Source organism: Babylonia areolata, chromosome 6, assembly GCF_041734735.1.
Source record: "Babylonia areolata isolate BAREFJ2019XMU chromosome 6, ASM4173473v1, whole genome shotgun sequence".
In the NCBI taxonomy this organism is placed as follows: domain Eukaryota; kingdom Metazoa; phylum Mollusca; class Gastropoda; order Neogastropoda; family Buccinidae; genus Babylonia; species Babylonia areolata.
The window spans coordinates 42,903,086-42,916,634 of record NC_134881.1 but is presented as its reverse complement, the minus strand read 5'-3'; the positions used below and the strand labels follow the sequence as shown (position 1 = coordinate 42,916,634).

General features: G+C 40.6%; 1 protein-coding gene across 2 annotated transcripts; it reads left to right on the top strand.

Annotated features, from left to right (window-relative positions):
* Positions 1-7,286: 7,286 nt before the first annotated feature.
* On the top strand, positions 7,287-13,177 carry LOC143283410 (uncharacterized). 2 transcript variants are annotated; one of them, XM_076589631.1, is made up of 2 exons: positions 7,287-7,379; positions 12,095-13,177. In XM_076589631.1, exon 2 carries the CDS (start codon positions 12,207-12,209, stop codon positions 12,669-12,671), a length of 465 nt encoding a protein of 154 aa, XP_076445746.1. In that variant the 5' UTR covers positions 7,287-7,379; positions 12,095-12,206; the 3' UTR covers positions 12,672-13,177. The 2 variants fall into 2 exon arrangements, with proteins under 2 accessions (XP_076445746.1, XP_076445745.1); XM_076589630.1 differs by having other exon boundaries at positions 7,299-7,379; positions 12,064-13,177.
* Positions 13,178-13,549: the final 372 nt, after the last annotated feature.

Below are 13,549 nucleotides of genomic sequence, written 5' to 3'. Positions count from 1 at the left end.
GGTCTAGTGGAGGGGGAGAAAATATCGGCGGCTGAGCCGTGATTCGAACCAGCGCGCTCAGATTCTTTCGCTTCCTAGGCGGACGCGTTACCTCTAGGCCATCACTCCACTTGGTTGTCAGAGCAGTAGTATGATTCATTTCATTTTAGGCTACTGTTTTATTCATACCGAGGGTTAGCACTCATGAAGCCTGACCGGTGTGTTGGGTTTATGTGTAGGTCAGATATCTATTCCCATCCCCCACCCCACACCCCCATGGAATCGCCTGCGTGAATCAGGGAATCCATCAGGCAAGGAGACTGGGCAGTCTCGAAAAAACTTAGCCGTATGGAGAGCACAGGAACAGGAGTCATGATGGCTGCCGGAAAAAGAGGGCACTAGCCAGCGGGACAAGGGGAGGTTACCTACTTCCGGGAGGTTATCGGCCGTAGTTGCTTTCGTTTTCTCCACATAGGCGGATAGTAGTTTGCACAGGACAGGAATGTCAGACCCCTGCCGGAGTCTGCACTAGTTGGGTCACAGTAAGTATGTTATTTAAACGTAATTTTAGATAGAAGATTTCCTTTTTTTAATGCAGATATATAGTCTGCTTGCTTTGACACCTCTTTGAAACTGTAGTTGTGATGTAGGTTGTTATTTCAGTTTGCTATGAGTGTGTTTATTTTGGATGGTCAGGATCTGTGTTCGTTTCGTCTGTGGAGTAATACACTGTGGAATGTTATATTTGTTTGGTGGCGCGGCCTCTGTGTAGCACTGGAATTAACAAGAGAAAAATAAGAGGAAGTGTGAATTTGATTTATGAGCCTGTGATGCTGTTCATGATATGCATTCAAAACTTGAGAGAGTTGAGTTCTTGTTTGTTGTTTGTTTTTTTGTTTTTTTTGAGCGGCGGTTGTAATGTATGTGTGTTTGAGTATATATGTCTTTTGTGTTTTTGTAAGTGTGGGTTAGTATCTGTAGTGTATGCATGTGTGTGTGTGTGTGTGTGTGTGTGTGGATTACAAAATTTGCATCGCAGGGAAGGATGATGATGGAGAACAGTGCATGGAGCAGTGAAGTCACACTTTTGGTGTATGTTAGTTTGTACATTGTTAACTCTGCTTTGCATTGCACTTTTCAGTTTAATCAGTTTTCATTTAGTCATATTGAGGTCTTCGTATTGTGTATCTGCTATTTTGGATGGTTTTACTTTTGGTGTGTATTTACATCTCTGAGTTGGCATCTTGCTGTCAGCTGAGGTGTAAATTTGAACTGCATTATAATGAGCTGACCATTGACGAAACAATCACAGTATAGTTTTTAGATAATATGAACTTGTAGATCTGTTTCCTCAACAGTTGTTCTGCTGTTGAAATTGTACATCTGAGAAATGAAAATGTATTATCACCCATATATCACGAAGTATTGAAGTATTTTGTGTAATTGCATTTGTTTTGTGGGTTTTTTTTTCAAATATACATATATTTAGTCATTGTTTTTTGTTTCTGTTAGTGTGCTCTCCCACCACTCTACCCCTACCTTTCCGCCGCTCTACCCCTACCTTTCCGCCGCTCTACCCCTACCTTTCCGCCGCTCACCCCCATACCTTTTTCCCACCCCTAATCTCCCATCTTACCCCCTACACCCAATGGGCGCAACAGCCGAGTGGTTAAAGCGTTAGACTTTCAGTCTAAGGGTCCAGGTTCAGATCCTGGTCATAGTGCCTGGTAGATGAAGGATGGAGATTTTAACAATCTCCTAGGTCAACAGATGTGCAGACCTGCTAGTGCCTGAACCCCCTCTGTGTGTATAGTATATGCACCCATTGCATCTAAACCCATGCAGAAGATCTTACATGCATGTTAAAGATCCTGTAATCCATATGGGTTATATAAATAAGAACATATTCGGCATGCATATCCACCCCCTGCCCCCCAGCTCCCCACACCTCCACTCCCACCCCAACTTCTTCTTTATTCATGGGCTGCACATCACTCATATGTACATGAGTGGGCTTTTACATGTATGACCGTTTTTACCCTGCCATGTGGACAGCCAAACAGAGTATGACTGCCTACATGGTTGGGGTAAGAGCAGTCAAACGTGTAAAAACCGACTCATGTATGCATACTGCCGTCAAAAGAGGGCGCTAGCCAGGGGGACAAAGGGGAGGTTACCTACTTCCGGGAGGTTATCGGCCGTAGTTGCTTTCGTTTTCTCCGCATAGGTGGATAGTAGTTTGCACAGGACAGGAACGTCAGACCCCTGCCGGAGTCTGCACTATTTGGGTCACGGTTAAATATGTGTAATTAAAATGTAATTTTAGATAGAAAATTTCCTATGCAAGTGAATGTTGGAGTCACAGCCCATGAATGAAGAAAAAAAAGGATCATCTCCACCCCCTTTTCCTGTCATCCCTTCATAAAGTTTATGATAACCTTGAAGTATTAAATTACAGTTTGCGTACTGTATTACTGTTTGTATCTTGTATGTACATAAATGTAGAAGAAGTGTGGACAAGAATATAGGATGGAATATACAATCTTCATATCATTAACTGTCACATCCTCCTGGTTTGTTGCAGTATATGAACAGGGTATTCCTCAGATAGTGACAGACAGTTATCGCCAACTTGAGTCAAACATGAGGCTGTGAGTGTGAGAGAGAGATGTGAAGCATTAACACATTTTCAGCAAGGTCTAAGTTGTTCTAGATGGTTCTTAGCCAGATGAAAGGTACTTACCATCATCTTTAGAAATGCTAATTTTCCTGATACAGATTGGGAGAAACTGTGTTGTGAAGATTAAAAAAACAAAAAACAACTGAATACCATTGTAATTCGTGCAAGATGAGACATATTACAGGCATTATTTTTAGTTTTGCAAGATGAGATATGCTTAATATTACAAGCAATATTGCAACTTGTGCAAGATGGGATATAATTATTACAGGCATTATCATGACTTGTGCAATTCAGTATGATCTATATTTGATATTACAAGCAATATTATAACTTGTGCAAGAAGGAACATTTTACAGACATTAGAAATTGTGTGAGATGAGATAGATTTAAAATCACAGGCAATATTGTAACTTGTGCAAGATGAGATAAATTGCAGACATAACTCGTGCAAGATGATATAATTATGTTTGATATCACGGGCAGTGTTGTAACTTGTGCAAGATGGGATATATTACAGGCATTGTTGTAGCTTGTGTAAGATGAGGGTAATGTTCAGTTTTACAGGCATTATCATAACTTGTGTAACTTGGATAATGTACAGTACATCCTCGTATTGTAGGCACAAATTCTTTGTACAGTCTAAAATACACATTGATGTGTTGGACGGTGACCATTCCCTGGGTTTCTTAGTTGCTTTGTTCTTCCATGATCTATTTTACCTCAATTCATTAAAAGTTAGTTGAAAAAATTAGAAAAGTGAGAGAAATATTCGAGGAAGAAATGGAATGATAAATTATTGAGTGACTTGGCACACACAAAAATGTGTCAAATTCTGTCTGTAATTTCTGTGTATGACAGATTGATATGCTGATATTGTTTTTAGGGTTGAAAATTCAGTTCATTTGTATTGATAGAAAGGACAGTCAAACATTTACAACAACAACCAACAAAATAACGAACACATTTTTAAAAGAATTCTTGCTCTGCGCTTGCCTGTCTATATAAAATTTGATGAACCATGACATTTAAGACAGAAGTTGTGTGTATTGTTTGAAAGAATTTGTTGCTATTTCATTTTGTCACCTGCGCAAGAAATTGTCTTTCGTTGTTTGTTTTTTTTGCCAATGAAATTTATGTTTGCAATCATGTTATTTTTAATAAATCATACACAGTATAACTGGAAAGATAAATTAATTATTTGCATGTTTTTGCACTTCAAAAAAAATTTTTTTTATACAATTTCAATCAATTTTACACAAAGAAAACAAAACACACAGCATTGCCAAAAAGAGGAATATGTTGATGTGGATAGCAAGTTGACATATTATGAATGATGGGTGGGATACTTTCGTGTATACTTTTCTTTCTTTTCTATTAAATTTTTTTTTTTTTTTTTTTTTTTTTCATTTAAAGCAGATGTAGTGTTGGTGATCTGGATCAGTCTGCATGTTCTGACGCCTCTGTGAAACTGAAACTGAAACTGAAATGTGTGTGTGTGATGCTTGGAGGTGGGGTTTTTTGTTGTTTTTTTCTTTTTCCCTCAGTGAGGTGGTGGGGCTGATCGTGTACTGTGTTGAAGTGGTGTGAACGCATGTAGAGGACTGAAGAGTGTGGTAGTTGATGGTGATAGATCGCTGTAGCTTGCTTTTTTTGCCATTGAAGAACCAGGTCTACTGCTGTTGCAGTGTTCTTGTCTGATTCGCCTATTCCCGATTTGCCTATTCCCAATTCGCCTATTCCTGTCCGTCTATGTACAGTACTTGAAAAAACATTATTTGCTGGTTTATGAATAAAAAAAATAAAAAATTGAAATTAAAATTCAAATAAAGAGAGAGAGAGAGACCCAAGCTTTGACACGCAGGGGAGTGCGGGGGGGTCTAAAAGTTAAATGCTTATGATGTGGGGGGGATTTCTTCCCCAATTCATTCAGTTTTCAGCTTCTCCAAAAAGTCCATTTTTACATTGATGTGCATGCCTCTTTGCTCTGTTGGCAATCTGAGCATTGGTATCTGTCCTCATACTTTTTTTTTTTTTTATTAACACTCACTCATGTAAGGATTGTGAGTGTGTCTCTTTGTGTGTAAGGGTGTATGTGTTTTGAGAGAGATAGAGAGGCTGAATAGGCAAAATGGGAATGGCGGGTAGGCGAAGCTGGAGTAAAATTCTCAAGAGGCTATTAAGGGTGGCTGCACTAAAGAGATGATGAATGAGGTGAATCAGAGACGTGATCTGTCGTCGTAGAGGACTGGGGAGTGTGATGGTGGGTGGGGTTGTTCATGTCTTCCTTCCTTTTCCTGTATGTACTAATGTAGAGAAGACAGAGCAGCTGTGGATTGTGAGCTGAAGAGATTACTGCTGGAATGGTGGTGCTTTATGGAGCTCAGGCGCATGGCTTGTGTAGATATGACTGCTGCCTCTGTTATCAAAATAAATATTTTGAACCTACTCAGTGTGTGTGTGTGTGTGTGGTGTATTTATTATCTATGCATTTGCACTTTTGGGTGACTTTTTAATATACTGGAGTGTCAAACAATGCTAGTTTTACTGAGTACTTATTAGCCTTCAGTGTGTATCATGTGCCAGTCACATTTTGCATGGGGAAACACCCAGCACTACTTTTCTTTTTTCACTTCTTTTACACACATATATATATAGTGAGAGAGGGGGGGGGGAGATAGAGAGACTGAAAGAGGGGGGAGAGAGAGACAGACAGAAAATGAGAGAGCGAGAGACAATCTGACAGAGAGGGGGAAAGAGGGGGGAGAGAAAATGAGAGAAAGAGAGAATGAGTGAGAGACAGAGAATCTGACATAGAGGGGGGAGACCGAAAATGAGGGAGGGATGGGGGGGAGGGAGGGAGGAGAGAGTGAGAGAGAGATGGGGGGGGGAGAGAGAGAAAGAAAGAGAGAGACAGAGCGTTTCTCTGTGCGCTGCTGCTCAACTCTGAAGGCAGACGGCTGGTAAAAAAAGATACGAGAACACGTCAAGTCATCGTTCCCCAACACATCTTTGATCAAGTATAAAGCATTATCACTTACAAATATATACATTATACATTAGTATTTGACTGTTTCTGGGTCTTTGCGAGAGGGACTAACAAGACAGGGTAGTATCGGGCGTATGGCAGGGGGGATATCAACACAGGGGACTATCGAGCTGACACCCAATAAATGCAATACAGTGCCTGCATAATAATAATATAGTAATAATACAATATTTCCCAAGAATACATTCTTGAGATGGGAGTCTCCGGAACTTAAGCCTCATCCTTCTTTCTCTTCGTCCTGACACACTTTACACCGAGAGGAAAAAAGCCCAATGAAGGAGTCTGTCAAAATGATTGCTTCAATCACCTCCCTTCACTCCCTGTGTGTGTGTGTGTGTGTGGTGTGTGTGAGTGTGTGTGTGTGTGTGTACACTACTCGGGCGATTAAAAGAAAAAGAAATCCAGTTCCTTTCATAAGTAGACATGGGTCTTTTTAGATTTCGTGACTTAACTTCTATCTGGTGCTCTGTGTGTGTGTGTGTGTGTGTGTGTTTGAAGTATTGAAAGCATCATGTAACAGTCTCAGGAAAAAAAATATATGATAATAGAAGACACCACACAGGATACTGAGAAATGTCAAAGTGAGAAAGACCTTGACATAACCTTTGATGATAAATCATCATTTGACATGCAGGATATAATGAATAAAGCCAACCGAATGATAGGAGTAATTAAGAAAGCATTTCCCTATTTAGATAAAAATATATTTCTTAAATTATATAAAGTGTTGGTTAGATCACAAGTAGAACTGACTAAGCGCGTTGGGTTACGCTGCTTATCAGGCATCTGCTCAGCAGATGTGTAGCATATATGGATTTGACCAAACGCACTGATGCCTCCTTGAGCAACTGATACTGATACTGATACCATACCTCAAGAGACAGTCTATAGCTATAGAAAGGGTGCAAAGAAGAGCAACGAAGTTATTTAAAGAATACAAAAATATGAGCTAGCAACAGAGACTTACATACTTAAATCTGTATACATTAAAGGGTAGAAGGCTTAAATTGATATCATTCAGTCATTGTAAATAATATTTTTAGAATGTCAGATTATGATAGTGCAAGAAATTTAATGATGAAAATATGTAAGGAGCACTGTAATATTAACCTAAGGACAAATTCATTTGCTGATAGAATTGCACAATTAATATGGAATGCACTACCAAGTGTAACTAAACTTGCACAAAATACTGTGTTAAAAAATCTCCTTGACATCAATTTAAGAATTTTTTTTTATAGACTTTGACGAATGAATTACAGTAAATGAAAACGTAGGTGTATCCCACAAATAAAAGGAGACAGATATGGAAGGGGACATAAAAAGGCCGTGAGGTCTTGGCAGTCAAACTGCCAGTCCATACACTAGCACTACTACGACTACTACTACATGAGCTTAATCATAAGGTGTCAATGAGTGAGGTGAACAAAATTCACTTGTTACTGACACTCAGCTCCGAATTGAGAACCAGTTTTATTTGCACGCAAGTTCACACACACACACACACACACACACATTCCCAATTGGACGAGAAATTCTCAAACAGTTGATTGTCATTTCGCTGCAGTGTTGCGTATTTATTTCCGGAAGCACCTGTTTGCAGTGAAAACGTAAACAGTGGGCAGCAGATGTGACAGATTGGACAGTTCGACATTTAATCCTCCCAACAGTGTGCGTACTGTCTGATTAACGCTGTGTTTTCTATTGGAGCTTTGTAATTTGTCGCACGCTTCATGCGTTGTTTTGCTCTCTGAAAGCGACAGCATATTTCAATAACTGGCAATGTGTGAGCGATTTTCAGTGGGGGTGTGACTATCGATGACCGAGTGAACGAATGTAATTGATTGCCGCACACTGCACAAAAGTAGTTAACTATATTTAGCCAGAGAGGAACTGCGCAGTCACTGTGAATCGAAAGGTCTGTGACTGCTGTGTCTCTCATTCCCGGCTAGCTTCTTTTTTCAGTCCCTTCTACTATTTTCTGCATTGTACCTCACTTGCCGCAAGCAGTGCAACTTGAGAAGTGTACGAGTTGCTCCAGATGCAAGGTGCATGGGAGTCAGTTTCAACGAGGGTCATAGCATGTGGACCAATCCATTTACGCTACATCGCGTCTGCTTACTTGACTTGACTTGACTATTAGACGATCATTTGATTTCCTAACTGAGACAACTTTTGTTCAGTTGTAGAAGAGCCTCGTCCGACCACTGTTGGAATATGGCCACTGTGTCTGGCAACCGTTTCACAAAACGCTATGTAGTGACATTGAGGACGTCCAGAGGCGAGCAACAAAACTCCTGGGCTCACTGAAGGAGAAGCCTTACCCCGAGAGACTGAAACTGCTGGGGCTGCCAAGTCTGGAACACGGGAGGCTGCGAGGGGACATGATCGAAGTATTTAAATACCTTCACGGTCATTATGACGCACAGAGGCCAGTGTTCCAGTCGTCACTTAGTGGAAACCTCAGAGGCAACACCTTAAAGCTCCAAAAACAACGCTTTCGCCTTGATGTCAGGGGGAATTATTTCTCTAACAGAGTAGTGACACAATGGAACGGTCTCCCAGACTCCGTGGTCCTGGTGCCATCAGTCAACGCCTTTAAGAGCCGCCTAGATAAACACTGGAGGGGCCTACCTGGTCTGTACAACCCAGCTTGTCAGGCAACTGATTTGGTCTAGCCGCGCTCGCCACGCATGCAACCAATTCAGTAATAGTTCTTTAGGAACACGAACAGGCCTCGGGAGAGGCCTAAACCGTTGTCTAGTCAAGTCAAGTCAAGTCAAGATTGAGGCCCCCTTCAAGGGCCTGTTCGTCGTCCTAGATCTATTTACTTATGCGCATGTGACTTGCGGGCAATGGCAAGTACAAAGGTGGTGGTTAACACTGGCAGGCAGGAACATACACTAAAGGTAGCTCAGTCCAGTAGCTGTCCATGCGGCTTTTAAAAGAGTCAACAGATGTCACCACAGAGTCTGGTAAACCATTCCAGGTGTTAATAACTCTTTCGGGGAAGTAGTTTGCTCTGATTTTTATCTAATTTCAAAGCATTGCCTCTGAGATCACGTGTGGACACCAGTTTGAAGCTAAGTCGAGAGACTGAGTAAAACCCATGCAAGTATTTGTATACCTCAATAATGTCTCCACAGAGCCTCCTGTGTTCCAAGCATGGTAATTTTAGTTCACGCAGACTCTCTTGTTGCTCTGCGCTGAACATCCTCAGTGTCACTACATAATGACTTATGCATAGGCAGCCATATACAGTGCCGATATTCAAGTAATGGGCGCACTAAACTCTTGTACAGCTGGACAAATATTTTCTCATTGAGGTGGTCAAATGATCTTCTAATCACACCCGCTATCCGTCCTATTTGCCTTTGCTGTGGACTGTGGGCTACCTGTTCCCAGAATGCCAGCTTTGAGTCAATGATAACTCCTAGGTCTCTCTCAGCGTCACTTTGCTTCATCTGTATCCTTAAAAAAAAAAGAAATATCACACACACACACACACACACACACACACACACACACACACATATATATATATATATATGAGATGACATATGAGATGGCATATGAGATCTGATACAAATTGAGCATATGTAGAGTTTTATTTATAATTATCTATTTTATTTACTACCCTTTTGGGTTTGTTAATTGTACGCACTGTGCATATGTAACTGTATGTATGCATGTGTATGTATGTACAGTAGGGACATTAGAAATATACCAGGTCATTAAAAGAGCCAAATATTACATCGCATTTATTATATATTAAAGGAATGTCAATCTGTAGAAGTCACACAAACATGTAAACTGTAAAATAATGTGAAACAAAACAAAACAAACAAAAAAAACCAACCACCAATATGATGAATGCATGCTGATGCGCCAACACACACACACACACACACACACACACACACACACACACACACACAAAGAATATACAATTAGCCATTTAAATTGCATTAATTTTATTTATTTCAGTAATTATGGTTAAATGGTTATACAGTTTGAAAGGAATACTAAGTTTTTAGGTTTGGTTCTGCAAATTATGTGTCATTTGATCTGTTCACCTAAAATTTAATGAGTCATTTTCAAAGTCAGTGGGTCAGAAAAAATAATCCTTTTTTTCTTGCCCAGTGGCAACCCTTCACACCCCTACCCCCACCACTCAGTGTGTGTTTTTATTTGTCTTTGACACTTTTGTATAAACACGCACATGCACACATGTGAAACAGTATTTATGTGTGTGTGTGTGTGTCATTGTTGGTCTTGTAGTTGTGCTGTTGGCTTGCAACGGAAATGTTTCCTGTTTAAACAGACATGCATTTATGTGTGTACTTGCATATTCTCCACTCACTGAAAGGTAGAAGAGTAAGAGGAGATTTGATTGAAACTTATAAGATATTAAATAACATAAATGATGTAAATGCAAGACATATCTTTAGAATGTCGGACTGTGATAGTACAAGGAACTCAGTAAAGAAAATTTGTTCAGAACACTGCAACACCAACAGTAGAAAAAAATTCATTGGCTAACCGCAAACCGAATTGCACAAACATGGAATGCACTACCAACCAAAGTTAAACTTGCACAAAATACTAACATGTTCAAAAATCTCCTTGACACCAACACCATCTTAAAAGAAAATTTTTTTGATTATGATGAATAAAACAGTTTCTTACAGAAGTGTACTTGTGTACCCTGCCCAGCAACTGTTTTCAGTTTTCAGTAGCTCAAGGAGGCGTCACTGCGTTCGGACAAATCCATATACGCTACACCACATCTGCCAAGCAGATGCCTAACCAGCAGCGTAACCCAACGCGCTTAGTCAGGCCTTGAGGCACAGCAACAACAAACAAAAGAAAAAGAAAATAAATAAATAAAATATAATGGAAGAAGTGAAGGTGAAGATTCGATGGGGACATAAAAAGGCCGAGAAGTCTAGGCAGATGACTTGCCAGTCCCTATACTACTACTGCTACTACTACTACTGCTACTACTTGTGGGATGAAGGAATATTACCCTAAAACAGTCAACACACACACACACACACACACACACACACACACACAAGCGCATGCACACACATACAGTTATTGGCTAACACACTCATCCCTTTCCTTCCTCTATACACAAATATCCACACACCAATCACAGGATGTGTAATGCACAGCCTGCTCTCAATTGCAAATAGTACGTGGATAAGTGCAGAACAATTGCAAAGGTTTCAGACAAAATGACTCCAGTGCAAGTTTCAGAACAGTTTCAAACTTCCAGATGAAAGTATTTTCTAACCCTCTCAGAATCTCTTCCCCTCTGCAGCACTCACATAAGCTGGATTTGTGGAAACAAGTGAAACAAAAACAACAAAAAGTGAAAGTAAGTGTCGGTGAATTCACATGATCACAGTCACAATATTGGTTCTCTTTCATATTTTGGAAAAAAAAAACAACACTTTTTACTGTCAGATTTAGTGATAATATATAGTGCACTGTGAAATCATCTGTGCTGATGGAAAAAAAAAAAAAAAAAAAAGAATGCCAAGGCAAGGGTGGAATAATTTTGTGTTGTCAGTGACGATAGTTCATTCTTGTGGGTTGTGTCAACAGCCACAACTATTGTGATCCGTCCAACGTGCAGTTATCCATGCAGATTCTGTGCCTTTGAACTGGTGTCAGAAAACAGATACTATGATGATTAAATGGAGTTGGCAATAAGTGTTCTGGGGAAATCAGTCTTCTTGGTAGACCATTGTGTGAGCCTGTGTGTTTGCTGTGATGTGGAAGCCAGCAAAGATTGTTGTCCGCCCTGGCGCTGGGTTCCACTGCAGTTCACAACATGCAGGTGATGGTGGCTGTGTGAAAATGTCATCACTGGTTTTCAGTGCATGCCTCAAAGGTTGTTTGTTTGCAGTGTTCATCTGATCAGTGTCAAACTGCAAAGGAACAACAGCAGCAATTTTTTTCCTGGAATTTGAAACTTGATTGTTTTGCAGGAGATTGATTTAAAAGTACAAAAGGCCTTTTGGTCTGACCAAATTGCTAAAAATCAGTATGTCCAGGCTGCGTCATTGTTGGGTCTTTTCAAATTTGTTTGTGTCAGTGACCAGCTCCAAGCCTAAACCTGGAGTACTTGACCTTTCTGTAGTGTGTTCAGATCAGTTTTGTTTTCTTTGATTGTTTCTTTCATAAAGATTGTTTCTTTCATAAGTTAGCATGCATAAACTGTGAGTTATGATTTGTGAATGGGTGATTTTATAGTAGATTAGTAACTTAAGATATATCATATCACTTATATCATTATTAACAATTAAAATGTCCTATCACACAATTATGCAATCTGTTTCAGAAATCAAAAGGCTTTCCTGTTTCCATTACAGTTGCAGATGCAAGACCATTTTCTGCACATGTAAAAAAAATATAAAAAAAAAGAAAGAAAGAAAAGAAAAGAAGTGAACGTGAAAAGAAAGATACCCACAGTGAACCAGAAGCATGGCCTCCCCTGCACCACTACCGGAAGCAGAACGTCAGCGCCTGCAGAGCGATGCCGACACCAACGAAGCTGATGCCTCCCTCATCCAGTCGGCCCCACCGGCCGGCCAGCTCGGCCGCAACGGCTTTTACTCCGACCCTATCCTAGATGGCACGGCCGAGAACCCCTATGCTGACACCACAGAGTCCGACTGTGGCCTACGACACCTTCCGCTGTACGAGGTTATCCCCAGGCCCTGGCAGTCGTACCGCCAGATCCAGATCGCTTCCTACGTCAGCGTCGTCCTCTTTCTGTTTACGGGCATCTTTGCCATCAAGTTTGCCCACCGAGGGCGCATGCACCAGTCCAAGGGGCTGATGGGAATGGCGCAGAAAGACCTGCGCCTGGCCACGCGCCTGATCTACGCCAGTGTGGCTCTGGGTGTCGTTCTCTACCTGATCATCATCCCCGTGGCTGCCAGTTAGAGAGAGGGTGGTGGGTTTCGTGATTTATTGACCCTGAATCCTTGTTCCAGCAGCCCTGACTGTAGTGTGTGTGTTCACTGTATATGAAAATTTTTTTGATACATCATTTCTTATTGGGGTTTTTTTTTGGTTTGTTTGTTTTTTGTGTGTGTGTGTTTTTTTTAAGTACTCATTTAACTAGATTTCTTTATATAACCAGGACAAATAAAACCCACCAATTTTAACCACTATCTAAATGCACTTAGTGCATATTTGTGGAGATAGGAAAGATGCGTGAATTACCGTTTCTTTTTCTTTCTTCAATTTTGTTTGATTTCCTTGGGAAGTTTGCCTTCCAGCTGCTTTTCAGTAAGAAAAACAAGGGCTTCAAAAGCATTGTAGCTTTGGAGTTTCCTTTACAGATGTTAGCATTTGCTCTACAGAATTAAATCAGTATGGCAATTGGTGGCAGAGTAAGTTGAAATGTTTTTACACGATGTTTCGGACCACAGGCCCATTGTCAAGTGATAAGAAGAGGACAGTGTGAATAGGAAAGCCTATGTGAGGAAAGGGTGATGACATCTCACTACTTTCTGTTTTGATGGGCCATGCACACTAAACACTTGCAAATGGCCCATCAAAACAGAAAGTAGTGAGATGTCATCACCCTTTCCACCCTTTCCACTTAGCAAGTGTTGAGTGTGCATGGCCCATCAAAACAGAAAGTAGTGAGATGTCATCACCCTTTCCTCACATAGGCTTTCCTATTCACACTGTCCCCTCTTCTCATCACTTGACAACGGGCCTATGGTCCGAAACGTCGTGTAAAAACAAAGAGGATTCAACTACCACCCAAAAGGTTTTTATAAACTTTAGTTTTTTGTCTTTGAAGAATCCTG